At 42.5% G+C, this 15,799-nt stretch overlaps 1 protein-coding gene across 1 annotated transcript in view; it reads left to right on the top strand.

Annotated features, from left to right (window-relative positions):
- Positions 1–2,025: 2,025 nt before the first annotated feature.
- Positions 2,026–15,799, top strand: part of SERPINB5 (serpin family B member 5) — a 37,759-nt gene continuing 23,985 nt past the window's right edge. Inside the window, exons 1-5 of the mRNA XM_081874976.1 lie at positions 2,026–2,176; positions 9,676–9,853; positions 11,030–11,167; positions 12,103–12,220; positions 15,281–15,423. Coding sequence (XP_081731102.1) covers positions 9,686–9,853; positions 11,030–11,167; positions 12,103–12,220; positions 15,281–15,423 — 567 coding nt within the window. The 5' untranslated portion in view covers positions 2,026–2,176; positions 9,676–9,685. The remainder of the gene's footprint in view (positions 2,177–9,675; positions 9,854–11,029; positions 11,168–12,102; positions 12,221–15,280; positions 15,424–15,799) is intronic.

Here is a 15,799-nt window from a genome sequence, read left to right as displayed (position 1 = left end):
CAGAGCTTTAGTTGAAGATTATAGTTGAACATGATGATTATAGGGCTACAGGTTTTATGCAGTGCCAGCTCTCCAGCTGAACAATTTGTTACATTGGAATGTGACACATTTTTGTGTCTAGCAGCTTTGGGTATTCAGTCCCAGAAACATCATCATTTGCTTTGCTTTTTAAAGATTTGGCACATCATGTTCTGTGGCTGTGTTTTGTTTGTAACCCTCTTTTTCTATTCTCCCCCCCCCACCTTATTTTTTTTTAAATATAGGCAAACATGTCAGTTTCGGTTTCTCAGTTTTCCAGTCAGAAGTTGGTTTCTGCATCTGTTTATTCCTCTTTTTAAAAAAGTTCTCACTAAACTTCTGCAATATTTTTTTTTATGGATACAGCAAGGAAAAAAAAAAGAGAAAACACAGATACAGAATTACCATACACACAGGAATAACAATAAACACAAAATTTTATTAACAATCAAACATAAGTTGGTCTTAACACTATAGACCCGACCTCCCATCTATTCCTTATTTCAATTTCATATTATTTATTGCAAATACACACTTTTTCTTAATATATCTTAACTCTTATGTCTAACTTGCAACTATTACTGAAGTTCCTCGAATGCTGCAATATTTCAGTGTTGCATTTCTCCTAACACATACAATTTTGCATGCAGTTTTGCCCAACATACACATTTCTTTTTCCATAATATAATGCGTTTGTGTACATAATCTGCCATTTTCTTTTCTCCTTTTTAAAAAAACTCCTGAAAATTCACCAGCATCTTAATGTGAAAGTTTCTAAGTACAGTGGTACCTCAGGTTACATACGCTTCAGGTTAAGAACGCTTCAGGTTACAGACTCCGCTAACCCAGAAATAGTGCCTCAGGTTAAAAACTTTGCTTCAGGGTGAGAACAGAGATCTTGCTCTGGCGGTGCAGCGGCAGCAGGAGGCCCCATTAGCTAAAGTGGTGCTTCAGGTTAAGAACAGTTTCAGGTTAAGAACAGACCTCTGCAACAAATTAAGTACTTAACCCGAGGTACCACTGTATGCACATTTTCTTATGCAGCTTTGACTAATGTAAACAATTTTGTAAGCAATTTTACCCCCAGTATAATGAATGTCTTGCCATTTTCACCAGTACATGTGTTTGTATACACATTGGAAGGAGAACGGCGTTGCAAAATTAAGAGAACTGAAAACTTCAAAAGATAATTGGGTTTTGGTTCACATGTTCGTTGGAAGAAATGCTAATGAGGGTACTTCTTTGCAAGCAAAATTGAAACCCCCCTCCATCCCGAAACACTACCCAGAATCATTTAGGTTTAAGCAAAGTCCTGCTGATTGACTATTGTTGACCCAACATACATTTCAGGAATCTTTTAACCAGAGACCACAAACTCTCAAAATGTTGTCTTGAGTGACTCTCCACCCCCCATCTCTCCCACTTCCTCAAAATGCATATCACTGACAGAAGAAGAAGGAGAGTTTGGATTTGATATCCCGCTTTATCACTACCCGAAGGAGTCTCAAAGCGGCTAACATTCTCCTTTCCCTTCCTCCCCCACAACAAACACTCTGTGAGATGAGTGGGGCTGAGAGACTTCAGAGAAGTGTGACTGGCCCAAGTTCACCCAGCAGCTGCATGTGGAGGAGCGGGGACACGAACCCGGTTCACCAGATTACGAGTCTATCACTCTTAACCACTACACCACACTGGCTCTTATGATTGTAGAATTATTCCCAAAACGGACCCGGATAAAAATGTGGAATAATTCTTCTAGGTACAGCTGAAACAGCTCTTAACTTGTATGGTTTGGGATGGCACACATGAGTGTCTCCCTCAGTGCCAGACCTCCTGTGTGAAATTCACCTCAGAGAGGAATCTTCATAAGGTGGCCGCTTCCTGCCGGAGCATGTTATAGCCCTGTGAAGCTTTGTAGTTGGCAAGTTCAGCCTGAATCCATTTTTTTCTATCACGTATAAATTGCCAAGAGGGATGATTAAGAGAGAGAGAGAAAGCACAATCACGAAAGAGGGAGTGGCGTCGGAGTTCAGGTGAGCTGAAACATTCTTGCTGCTCCGCAGTGTCACCACCAACACCCGTTCTTTTTACTCTGCCTCTTTCAAGCTTTTTTCTTTCCTTTCCGCCATTTCCGTGAGTGGACTATCTGCACAGAGAGGTGAGTGTTCAATATGTACACAGTTGGTTTTTTTTAATTGCCTCTATCTAGGAAGTGCCTCAAATTCTTTGGAACTGAAGCAAGAAGAGAAGGAAGAAGGTGGGAAAAAAATGTAGAAGCTGAACTAGCACAGGAGAAACTTGAGCACGTGTAAGATGTGAGTGTCATTTTCAGTCTGAGCTCAGATCGTTCAGTCCCGGGCAGATAAAAAAGTTTTATTAGGTTACTGCAGCTTCCTTGCCTGGTTGCAAGAACTTTCGTGACTGTTCCTGCTGTAACAAGATAAAGACCCAGAACTGTATCGTTCATTTGTTTTCTGATGGCAGAGAGATTTCTAAACAAATTATTTTTTTTAAAAAAGTCAGGTCTTCTGTTGTCACACAAGAATGATAAGCTTCCTTACCCAGACAACTGTATTGTAGGTTGAATGCAACTTTTGTGCACGGTGTGTGTTTCATGATCGGAGATTGCTAGAAGAGACTCTGTTCCAGGCAGAATTTTCCGCATGGGTGTGGATCACCCACTCAGCTTTCTTTATGCAGTTAATCAAATGACTAATGCTTGCTCCAGCTAAGAGAATGCTAGAACCAACCTTCGCTTTCAGCCTGGCTGGGTTTACTGCCTTCCGATGTGACTCTATAAATAGGACGCTGCAAATAAATAGCCCATGTGATGACCTCACATTGTTCAACCAAATAGATGTAATATAAAGCTTGAGAGGGTGAGCATAGGAAGCTGACAATTGGTCCAGCTAGGTCGGTATGGTCTACACTGACTGGTAGAGAAACTCCAGGGCTTTCTTTCAGCCCTACCTGGAGCTGTTTTGAATGCAAAGAGCCACTCTGTTGCTGAGATGTGGTCCTCGCCCCCCCTTGAGGTAGAGGTCAGAGGAGAGGAGGATTCCTGGGCATGCACCAACAGGGCATCTCCCATATGCCTAGAGTTCCCTTCCCTCTTATCTTTCCTCTTTCCCAAAGAGCTGCTACAATGGGGAGAGGTAGCTGGTGGGAGTCTGAGGCTGAGTGGGACCCCATGGATTTCTGGTTGCGTGAGTGTATGGGGGTGAGGGTGGTTGAAGGAGCTTGGTATCTTTAGCCTGGAAAAGAGGAGATGTGATAGCCATCTTCAGATTTCTCAAGGGCTGCCGCACGGAAGAGGAAACAAGCTTGTTTTCTCCTGCTCTGGAGGGTAGGATTCGAACCAATGGCTTCAAGTTACAAGAAAGGAGATTCCGAATAAACAGGAAGAACCTTTCTGACACTAAGAGCTGTTTGACAGTGGAATGGTCTTCCTCGGGAGTTTGTGGACTCTCTTTCCTTGGAGGTTTTTAAGCAGAGGTTGAATTGCCATCTGTCATGGATGTCTTAGCTGAGATTCCTGCATTGCAGGGGAACTGGACTCGGGGTCCCTTTCAACTCTAAGAGTCTGTGATTCTGTGTCTCTGAATTTGAACGACAGTCACAAGAGAGGGGGGAAAACAACTGTTTTCTCTCTTCAACTTTTTTCTCCTTTACTTTTAAAAATGTATCCCTACCCCATAAAGAACTCAGAACTAACCTTCCATAGGAACTGCATAGCTGGGCTGTTGCTTTGTATAGCTAAAAGCTGGCAGCAGAGCAGCCTTTGCCAGTGTGCTGCTTTGGAATGCATCTCCCATAAGCTTGATGGGAGTCATCATCTAACAGCATCTAAAAGCCACCGGGTTGGCAAAAGTTGTGATGCAGACGTAGACACCCACCCACCCCCGGATTTGGGTCCTCTTTACATCACGAACTTATTTCTCAACCCAAGAGTCTGTCTGAAAACCTTCACAAAAGGTCTGCTAGATCTTCCACCTTGATATAGTTGGGTTAAGAGATGGAGTGAGTCACCAAGAGTGCTTGCACATGTTCTACCCCACCCTGTCACAGCACCCAACAAGTGGCAGCCAAAACTGCGCCTGTGTCCCTATGTGCTTCACCAGCAATTTGTGGGTTTTCTGAAGGCAAAATTATCCTATTCACCTTGTTTTCAAGGAGCTCCAGAAATTGTTCAGTTCAGTTACAGTTGATAGAATTATGAACATTTAGGACTCTGATGCCAAGGCATGGGCTTGATGTAGCAGCTTTGCTAAAACTTATCTGGATCTAGCCTTTTTCTGGGTGGGAGACCACCAGAGAACCTCATGTATGCTGCTCTGAGCTTTGTTCATGGATGAAAAGCAGGCTAGGAGCGCTGCCAGAACATAAGAACAGCCATGTTGGATCAGACCAAAGAACCACCTAGTCTAGCACCATTGTCATCACAGGGCCACCAGATGCCTATGAGAAGCCCACAAATAGGACCAAGATGTCAGGGACTGGGCAGAGGAGGAATGGTGGCGACCGCCTCCCCATCCTGACCCTTCCAGGGAGGAGGAAGACAATATGGATTTACAACAGGAGTTTGCAGGAGGTCACAGCTCAGAGGTAGATGAGGGGGAAAGTTGGGAAATTATGGGAGAGGATTAGGCAAAGCTGGAGCAGCAGGCTGACACGTTGTCATTAGAAAGCACTCCAGACCCACCATCTCCCAGAACCCGGCAAGCCTTAAAAGTAGGAGAGCAAAGAGCTTGAAGGCAGGGGGCACTTAGCAGCACCCATAGAGGAGGTGATGAGGATGAAGAATGAGGAAGTGGGAGAGATGAGGGGTGGAGAGTCACTCAAGACAACGCCATTATCCAAGAGGCTGGGTTCTATAGCCTCTCTCTGTAAACTTTGAAATAAAAAAGGACTGTAAGAAACTTTTCCTTGTCTTTATACTTTCCTGGGCAACCAGCCGGGAGCCACTGACAGCATCCTGAGATGAGTAAAACATCCTGAGATGAGTAAAACAACTCTCCACACCTGCAATTCCCAGTAACTACTATTTAAAGGCCTCTAAAAGCAAGGGGAGAACTTTTTCTTCTCTTCTTTGGCATCACTCATAGTTGAGTAAGATTGTCTTCCATGAACACAGTCTTAACAGTGTGTCCGTAAGTGGCTGTGGAGGACAATTCTGGATCCACACGTCCTTCCACAGTGAGGACATAGGTTTCCAGATCAGAGTTGATCGTGGTGAGGGTTTGCCAAATGTACCTTCCTCTTAGCATGTTTCTCCCTTTTGTCCTGATTTCGAGTGTCTTCAAGGTCCATGATATCTGTGGTAAAGGCTGTTCTCCAGTTGGAGCACTTGCAGTGTTTCCCAGTTGTCGGTGTTTATACTACTTTTTAAAGATTTGCCTTGAGAGAGACTTTAAACCTCTTTTATTGACCACCAGCATTATGCTTTCCATTTTTAAGTTTGGAATAGAGTAGTTGCTTTGGAAGACTATCATCAGGCATCTGAACAACATGACTAGTCCAACAAAGTTGATGTTGAAGAATCAATTCTTCCACACTGGTGATCATTCCTTCTTCCAGTACACTGACATTAGTTTGCCTGTCTTCCCAAGTAATATGTAAACCCCCCCCCCCGGAGACACAATTGATGGAATCTTTTGAGTTGGAGATGGCATTTAAAAGTGTCCCATGTTTCACAAGCATACAGTAAGGTTGATAGTACAATAGCTTTGTAAACAAGCATTTTGGTTTCCCTGTGAATGTTCCAGTCCTCAAACACTCTGCACTTCAATTGGGAGAAAGCTGCATTCACAGAGCTCAGTCGATGCTGAATTTTGGCATCAATGTCAGCCCTTGTGGAGACATAACTGCCCAGGTAGGAGAAGTGATTGACACTTTCCAACATTACACCATTGAGTTGGATTGGTGGTACTGCAGAGTGGTTGTTTTGTACTTTTTGGTACAGCACTTTGGTTTTTTGGATGTTGAGTGATAGACCAAGCTATCTGTAAGCTTTGTAAGCTTCTGCAAAGATATTTAGGATGGTTTGGAGGTCATCTTCCGAGTGTGCACACACTATGTTGTCATCGGCATACTGAACCTCTATGATGGAAGTTATGGTAATCTTACTCTTTGCTTTCAAAGACTGCTGCCTTCTCCAGAGTCTTTTGAGGTCTAAGACTTGTGTCCAGTAGTAAGGGCCTAATAGTGTCACTATATGAGTATAATGAATGCATTTAAATGCAAGGTGTTCATATTTCCTCATGGCCTGTGCTGGCAAGATCACATGGACCGCACAGGAGAAGGCTGTGGTGTGACTCCTTTCAAGCCACTGTAAACCTTTTAAAAAATTTGGTTGATGCTGGCATGGGAAGGGGGGCGGGGAAAGCCACAGGGTTCCTGCATATGGTCCAGGGCTTTTAACATTGCCTTGGTAAGAACAAAGGAAGGGTGCTGAGGCAGATCTACAGCCAAGAGTCCTGGGAGCGTTGGGTGGAGGGTGTTGTACAATTTGGGACCCATCAAGGCAAGTCCAGCCCACCAGCCGTATGAAGGACTTAATAAACCTCTTGCTTTGGTCACTGCCTTCCTGGGGTTGCAAAAAGAGACAGGTTGCCATAGCACCAGGCAATCCACAGTGTGTACCTTGTAGGCTGTGCTCAGCTTTCTGACTTGCAAATGGCGGAGGCCTGCCTCACATCTGTGTTTGATATGAAAGCTCCAAGTCATTGGTTCTCTATCTCTGTCTCTGCAACTGTTACAGGAAATGGTATTAAGTAGACGGTGTTTACTTTGGAGTGTTAAGGAAATTCTGTCTCTGTCCCTTTGTGGCTGCTGTGACATTAAGGTTATAGCATTTTCCAGCTATAAATCCCTGCCCCCCCATTTGTTTTGATTGTCAAATAATTTTAAATCCAAACATTTCACAGAAAATGGACTGGAATCTTTCTGTCACCCTCAGTGTGGTTTAGTGGTCGGAGTGTCAGACTAGATACTCCCCACTCAGCCATCAACCCACTCAGCCCAAAGCAACTGGATCTGGCTACTGGGTGAGTTATTTACCTCACCCAACTGCCTTGGGCTTTTCTGACCAGTGGACACAGTTGCCCATCTATCAATAACCTGATGACACCATGTTGTCAAGTGAAGGATTTTCCTTTGCCTGTGTTACGGGTGCCCAAACTTTTTTCAAAGAGGGCCAGATTTGATGAAGTGAACATGTGTGAGGGCCGACCTTTTTTTACAATTTTACCCCAAAGTTGTTGAGCTTTTCTTAGGATTGAAGTTGATTAGCTTTTTTAAGGATTTGACCCCAATAAATAAACTGCCACAGGGGCTGAACTAGGCCCCCAAAACAGACTTTGTACATGCCTGGCCTATGTAGTTTGAAATCAAACCACATGGACAACAGTTGAGAGGTTTTCTCAGGGTGCAACCCTTTGACAGTTAAGGTTCATATTGTCATGGACTACAACTCCCAATATCCCTACCATTGGCCATGCTGATTGGGGATGATGGGAATCGGAGCTCAATAACATCAGGAATGCCACGGGTTCCCCGCCATTGCTGCAATATGACCTAATGGCATATTGAGATGTGATGCAACAGATATATGCCACATTTATCTTGCCACGTATTACAGTCAAACTGACCACATATTACACACAAGTGGAGGATGACTTGTTACTTCCTAGCATGTGGAAAACTCTTAAGCTGACTTTAAAAAGTTGAGGACAGAGAGCTACCCATGTTTTGCTCACCCAGGTATTTGTATAAATATGCACATTTCCTTATTTCACCAATCTTTTAAACAATGCATGTTAACAACCCACGACGTCTTGGGGAGTTATCAGCGGTGCTTAAACATGAACAACCTGGATTTCTTAAGAAAGCTCCAAACAGAAAGTTTAATAAGGGTAATGTCTCACCTAGACATTTCAATTATATGTGGGCGGGTTGCAAGCTAACTGTACTTCAAGGATACCGCTATGCCATGGGCAATTGGTTAGATGCTGACTTAACATTTCTCCTCCGTAGGGAAGAAAGAATGTGGTATGAGCTTGTACAGCAGCAGTTTCCTTAACTCATGTTTCAGTTTTTCCTTGACTCCACCCCGCCTGAGATTTCCCAGCGCCTAAGAGCGGGTAGTGATTGTCAGATGTTGCTTCATTGTGAATCAATATTAAAATTGCGCTTCTAGGTCTACTGCAGAGCGTCACTGTTCCCACGGCACAAGTCCTAGCCCTCCTCACATGGCTGTTTGCTTCCCATGGGAAGGTTAAGGCTGGGCAAATTTGGTGTACCATTAGAACAAACTGGGCTTTTCTGAATGTAGTTTTCTCCAGCTCTTTTTCTCCTGCTGTTGATCGCTCTCTGTTGGCTTCTGACGCACTTCTTTGTCTGGTTGGAAAACTGTATGGCTGATTCAGAAGTACAAGTTGTTCCACCGGTGAGGCCTGTAACTCAGTGGCGTTCACAGGAGAAGTCACTTAAGAATATTCCCCTGCACTATGTCAAAATTTACCACATCAGAGCAAATGCTTCCAGACCGACATAGAGATGGCTGAATCTGTCAACTTTGGTTTCTCTCAGCTTCTCATTTTTCCAATCATCTGTTGAGCCCTCCATATTTCTACAACAGTTTGTAAAAACAACAACAACCACCCATGTTATTATGAAGATTCATCTGCATTTGAGTGTAATTTTTTCCTAATATAAATGTTTATATGCAATTAACCTAATAACATAAGCAATTTTCCATAATATAATGCCTTTTTGTATGTGATTTTCCACTAATATTTGCATTTTGATGGACACTGTACCTCATGATATTCATTTCTGTACACATTATTTGGCTGCAGAGCGACACTGCAAAATTTTGAGAAGTGCAGATTCTGAAGAATAGATGCATTTCGGTTCTTGTTTTGGAAACTCCAATTTTGGTTCAGCTTCAAATGAGCACTGAACAGAGGCCCCAACTTGTGAGCGAGACTGGGGGAAACGTTGTTTTTGTGGTGTCATGTGTGACATGATATCATGGCATTGGGAGGAGCTGGGGGGGGGGCAAAAGGGTTGGGTCCCAAGGAGTTGGCGCTCCTGGAACTGTACGAAATTCCTTCTCCATTCCTAGCCCATCCCTCTTTCTGTCATGGTAAGTTTCCATGTGAGCCATTATTTCCACAAGGGAATGCTTTCAAATCACCTTGTCCTAGATGGTGATATGGTAGAGTCACCACATGAGTAATTCACCACCTATGGAAAATAGATGCTAAGGCCACAATCCAATGCTGAATGAAGTGTGTTTCGGCCTGTTGAAATCAATGAAGTTAAGCACCTTTAACTAGGAAGGCAAAGGCAGTACAGTGGTACCTCAGGTTACATACGCTTCAGGTTACATACGTTTCAGGTTACAGACTCCTCTAACCCAGAAACAGTGCTTCAGGTTAAGAACTTTGCTTCAGGATGAGAACAGAAATCGTGCTCTGGCGGCACAGGAGGAGCAAGAGGAGGCCCCATTAGCTAAAGTGGTGCTTCAGGTTAAGAACAGTTTCAGGTTAAGTACGGACCTCCAGAACGAATTAAGTTCTTAACCCGAGGTACCAGTGTAGTTCTTTATAGGCAGGATTGTTTGGTATGGTAAATGTGTCTTTTCTGTTTCAGAACCAAAGCAATGGATGCCCTACAAGTTGCAAACACTGCATTTGCGGTTGACGTTATCAAGAAACTGGCCGAAAAGGACAAAACTGCTAATATTATTTTCGCTCCCCTTTGCACTTCAACCTCACTGGCTCTTGCATACAAAGCTGCCAAGGGCGACACAGCAACCCAAATGAAACAGGTAGGTTTTCGCTTCCAAATTGGATGTAGGATAACGCAACACATACATTTCAAGAACATTCAAAGGACATTCCCTCCCCCAAGAATAATGGGAACTGTAGTTTTTCAAAGGGTAGCTCTGTGAGGACTAAACTAGAACTCCAGAATTCTCTCTGTGTGTGCAAAATGTGCTTGTGTGTTATATTTAAAAACGTACATTTCCCCCTTAATAACATGAGACCACACACACACACACACACACACACACACACAGTCTGAGGTTGCACTAGATATTTGCTTGTAAACATCTTTGGGGTTAAGGAGGGAGTTTGGAGAACCTAAACAGTTATCTTAAATATTACCTATGTTGTTGCTTCTGTTTATAATATTTGTTCTCCTCTGCTGCTGTTGTGGCGGCGCCATTTCTTCCTGCTGTCCCAGGCAGAGCGAACCCTACCAATCAGGAATCATATGCAATGAGATCATAATGCCCTATAGCTGGGAGCAAAGCATTAACTTTGCTCCAAATGAGTGTTGGGGAGGGAGCCTTGCTACAAAAGAGTTCATCACTATTCTCAATTCCCCTGCAGTTGTTTCCAAAATACAGCTGGTACTTGTAAGTTTCCTCCTAAGTGGCAAATAGCAGCTGGGGGCGGTGTGGTTTTCATCAGGAAAATGCAGCACCAGCCTAAGACGTTTTGCCGCCCGATGCAACGGGCAACATGATGCCTCCCCCATTCCACCTGCAGAAGTCAGTGAGACGGACAGTGCTGCCAATGGGACAGCATCGTCCCACATACCTGAATGTGGGCTAGCTTAGAGAGCGCAGGGCAGGCTGTGTGATACATACACAAGTTCCTCAGTATCTCTCACCCAAGGCAGCTGCCTCACTCTGCCTAATGATAGGGCCAGCCCTGGGAACATAGGTGCCAACTTGAACAAAATATTTTTTGGGGGGGCCTCCCCAATTGCTGGCTCCCCTCTACACTTCTGCACACCTTCCTCTGCCACGGACAACTGAGAGCCAGTCTCCCCTTCCCTCCACCAACCCAATTCTTGCCCCCGCCTGCATGTAAGAAGTTTCTACACACACTGCATTATGTGTTACAGGATATTTGGCACAATTGTGTTGACAGACCAGTACTTTCAGAGATGCATAATGGAAGCAATGTTAAAATCTAAACTAATTTCTTAACAGGGCCTACATTTAGAAGATGTCAAAGATGTACCTTTCGGATTCCAGACAATAACAACGGATGCTGCCAAACTTAGTTCTTTTTATCCTCTGAAAATGGTCAAGCGACTCTTTGTAGAAAAATCCCTTAACCCCACTATGGTAAGCTGCTAAGAAATTCTAGCTGTTTCTGTCTGGGTCAACTGGTTGACTATGGTGGTTTAAATCTCACTGTAAATATTGTTTCTAAATGCCGGCATTGATATTATTATTATTATTAATTATTATTATTATTATTATTATTATTATTATTATTATTATACCTGCACTTTATTCAAACATGTTCTGTACTTTTTTCTTTGTTATTATTATACCTGCACTTTATTCAAACATGTTCTGTACTTTTTTCTTTGTAAAACCTCCTTTGAAATTACAATAAATTTCTCTTTTTATAGTTTTATTGCACGAGTTGCATTGTATTTTGTTTACAGATTTTCTTTTTAAAAAAATAAATATTTTTATTGATTTTTCAATATCATTCCAATAACAGCCTCATTATAACAATGCCAATTTTATCCAATTAATACAATTATTAAAACCAATTATTTATATACCAAATTATACAATTTAGTGGCTTCCTCACGTGTTAGATTTCATGGCTTACTCTTTGGTTTTTTATTTTATTTTATTTTATTTGTTCCAAAATCCTAATAATTTCAATTACATTCCCTTCAAAATCATAATCCCATAAACAACAGCTATAGTACCATTACAATTGATGTTTAAATCACACATATTTTTTGTTAAGGGGGATTGCCTTAATTTGTGCATGCTTATACTGGATTAAAATGCATAATGGGTGGAATTCAACTTTGTGTTGTTATGGTCTTTCCCTCAGCACAGACATTACAGCTTGCCACATGGAGCAAGCCCCCACTCTCATCAGTGACTGAAAAAAGCTTCACTTCCAGCAGAAGAAAAATGGTTATACAAAATCCACTTTCTTGAAATGGTGTCAGTGCCTCTGGGCACATCTGTTAGGAAGTTTGGTTCAGCATTATGCATTAGAATTTAACTTGGCTCCTCGTGCCTTTCAGGAGTTTGTAAGTTCTGTGAAAAGACCCTTCCCATCCGAACTGGAACTAGTGGACTTCAAAGAGAAAACAGAAGACACCAGACTGCAAATCAACAAATCTGTTTCTGATCTTACTGATGGTAAGCATATCTTAACAGAGTGCTCTGTTCAAAATCCTTAAACACAGAAGTGAACTCCAATGAACAAACTCCTTGAATCAGGAGTCCCTCTCAGAGCGGAGCTTACCATAGGTCAAATATTAAAATGGCACTTTCCACTTTGCCAGGGATCGTCAGAGGAACTTCTCATACCCTCCAACATTTCTCCAACAAAAAGCGGGATGTCCTGTCCCATAATGATAATAATAATAATTTATTTTTTTTTAATTTAAACCCCACCCATCTGACAAGGTTGCCCCAGCCACTCTGGGCGGCTTCCAACACATAATAAAACATTAAACATTAAAACACTTCATTATATAGGGCTGCCTTCAGATATCTTCTAAAGGTTGTAAAGTTATTTATCTGCTCAGCTTGGGGGCCACATACTATACCCTCCAACATTTCTCCAATGAAAATAGGGATGTTCTAAGGAAAAGTGGGACATTCCAGGGTCAAATCAGAATTTGGGATGGCTTCTGTAAATCCAGGACTGTACTTTGAAAATACAGGGTCTGACTTCTTTCCCAGCCTGCTTTGCTCCATATTTTATCAGCCCCAGCAATGGCTCTTTCATTCCCCCATCAATGTACTTCCACCCCTGAACTCCTTTTCTCCACAGCACTCAGAAACCCTTGGCAGATTGGAGCTCTTCACACAATTGCACCTCACACCTGGACCTCTCAAGAGTATCTTCTTCCTGTTTCGACCCCTCTGCCTGTTGCTAGCTTGATCCTTCCTTTCCTCTCCATAATATATGAGGGCCAGGTTTGTCCTTTCTCCCTCTTTGATCATTTTAAGCAGCAAAAGCACCCAAAACCTGGCAGGTTGTGATAAAATTGCAGTTTAAAGTCCCCTAATACAGTAATCAGGGACGCGGGTGGCACTGTGGGTTAAACCACAGAGCCTAGGACTTGCTGATCAGAAGGTTGGTGGTTCGAATCCCCATGATGGGGTGAGCTCCCGTTGCTCGGTCCTCGCTCCTGCCCACCTAGCACGTCAAAGTGCTTCTGGCGGGAAGGTAAATGGCATTTCCGTGCACTGCTCTGGTTTGCCAGAAGCGGCTTAGACATGCTGGCCACATGACCTAGAAGCTGTACGCTGGCTCCCTTGGCCTATAGAGCGAGATGAGCGCCGCAACGCCAGAGTCGGCCACGACTGGATCTAATGGTCAGGGGTCCCTTTAGCTTTACCTAATACAGTAATAGGCTTGGTTGATGGAAGACCATTGGGTACATCACAGATGCATGTAAAGAAAATTCTGTGAATGCAGAGGCCAAGGATACCATATTGCATTGAAATGTTTTCAACTTAAAAAAAGCCAGCAAATCCAATCCTGACTCCATTAGATTTGACGTAAAATCTCCCAGTAGTTTCAGTGAAGTTGTGTGAGCTGTTAGTACATGTGGCCATCTGTTCATTTAACTCCCAACTGATCTATAACACCTCATGCAGCTGATGAAGTGATCTCTATTTCATGATTGTTTCTTAAGCCGTAATATATTTGTTAAATCCTTAAGGTGCCTTAAGGCTCTGTTGTTGTTGCCGCAACAGACACAGGGCTCTTCCAGATGACTATTCATTAAGCACTAGTCCTGATTTGCTTGCACAAAGCTTACATGGAGGTTAGATATCAGTTCTTAATTCTGATTTGTTTGCAGGACAGTTATATGACAACGAGCCTAAATTCTGCATTCAGCTTGTCTTCCCTTCTATCACTTCTTCATGCTGCACTTTTCAATGCATTTCCCCCATCACCTTCTAAACCATAAAACATTTCTGATTATTTTAAAAAGTGAATTTGTTGCACTCTGACAACAAAATGCTCTAATCTACTAATTGCGCAAACCTAAATTTACAATATACACTTGGATCTTTCCTGCAGTATTGTTGACACCCTAACTTAGCTACACTTCGGGATTTTAAAAAAAGAAATTGATTGAACACTTGGGGCTTGTTAATTTGGAGAAAATGTGAGTATTGGGAGGCATGACACAACTGTATAAAAATATGCATTTTATGGAGAATGTGGATAGAAAGAAGTTGTTCTCCCTTTCACACAATACTAAAACTCAGGTCACCCTATGAAGCCGATCACTGGAAGGTTCCGGACAGACAAAAGGAAGCACACCTTCCTTTTAATTCCAAAAGAGTAACAGATGTTTGATATTAGGTGTGCTTTCGCCATACCTTGTACTGGCAGAGAGTAATTATGCTGTCGACAGGCAACCCTAAGGCTGTTCACTTGAACCCTTAACCACTGCATGATATTTTTGTATTGAGTGCCCCCATGTGGCATGAACATAGAAATAACACTCAAACATCCTTTTTGTGGAGGTAAATGAGGTACCTCACCCCTGAGGCCATGTGTGTGCTTGTTTGCAAGCAAACATTGCAGACTAAACTAAATGTGATTTCATTCATCCAATTAGCGATTGCATGAATGGGCTCTTAATTATAAGTGTCAATAGCAGGTGTCCTGTTAGGGCAAAAGTATGAACGCATGCATATTTTTTTCCTAAAAAGGCAATTAACAGTCTGGAAACAGGCTAATTCTCCTTCCCCTAGTTCTGCAATCCTGATCAAGTTTGCTCTCTCTCTCTCTCTCTCTCTCTCTCTCTCTCACACACACACACACTTCTTTTTTAAAAAAGAGATGGAAGATCTGATTGTTGATCTACCTTCCATAGGCAATATTTTCTGCAAGCAGTCAATTTGCCTGTTTTATGACATGAAGTTGACACTTTAAGAATCTAGGCCAGGGAAAGTCAAGATAGTGTCCTCCAAATGTTGTTGGACTACAACTCCCATCAGCCCCAGCTAGAATGGCCAATGGTCAAGGATGATGGGAGTTGAAGTCCAGCAACATCTGGAAGTCACCACATTGGTTGTTCCTCATCAATTATTCTGGAAATTGTTGAACTGCAATTATCCTAAAGTGTTAACTTTGGCAGGATGTACCTGTGACCCTGTACCTGTGACATTTTTTTTTGGGGGGGGGGATACCGTTCTAATGAAGTATTATTACCAATGCATCTGCAGGTAAAATGGAGAACATTTTGATTGAGGGGACTGTCAATGACCAGACAAAGATCCTCTTGATAAATGCTGCCTATTTTGTAACCAACTGGATGAAGAGATTTCCTGAGGCGCAAACTAAGGAATGTCCTTTTAGGATAAACAAGGTATGGAAGAAAGCATTCCCCCCTTAAAATAATGGTATCTCATTTATCAGATAGAACCCGTATTCAAAACAGAAATTAAATATTACACAAAAATCCCTGACTTCCTTCTGAGCTTTTAAAGCAGTCTTTGATTCTATCCACACACCTAATTCAAGCAATGCTCCATGGTAAAATGTTCCCTTTGGCTCTGTTTCACAGACAGACCAGTATTAAGCATACGGGCAACATGATTAGAAGACATAGAGATATTTATAATGCAGTTAAAGCTGATAGACCATAAGATGACTACTTAGCATGCTGCAGTTGATGGTGTAGCAGAGAGATGTTTTGGGGTCATGCCAACTGAGCCGTAATTTATTTACATAGATACCATGAC

The sequence above is a fragment of the Podarcis erhardii genome, assembly GCF_964252035.2.
Source record: "Podarcis erhardii genome assembly, chromosome: 8".
Taxonomy (NCBI): domain Eukaryota; kingdom Metazoa; phylum Chordata; class Lepidosauria; order Squamata; family Lacertidae; genus Podarcis; species Podarcis erhardii.
Note: the sequence above shows the minus strand (reverse complement) of the source record. Positions and strands in the feature narration are given on the sequence as shown.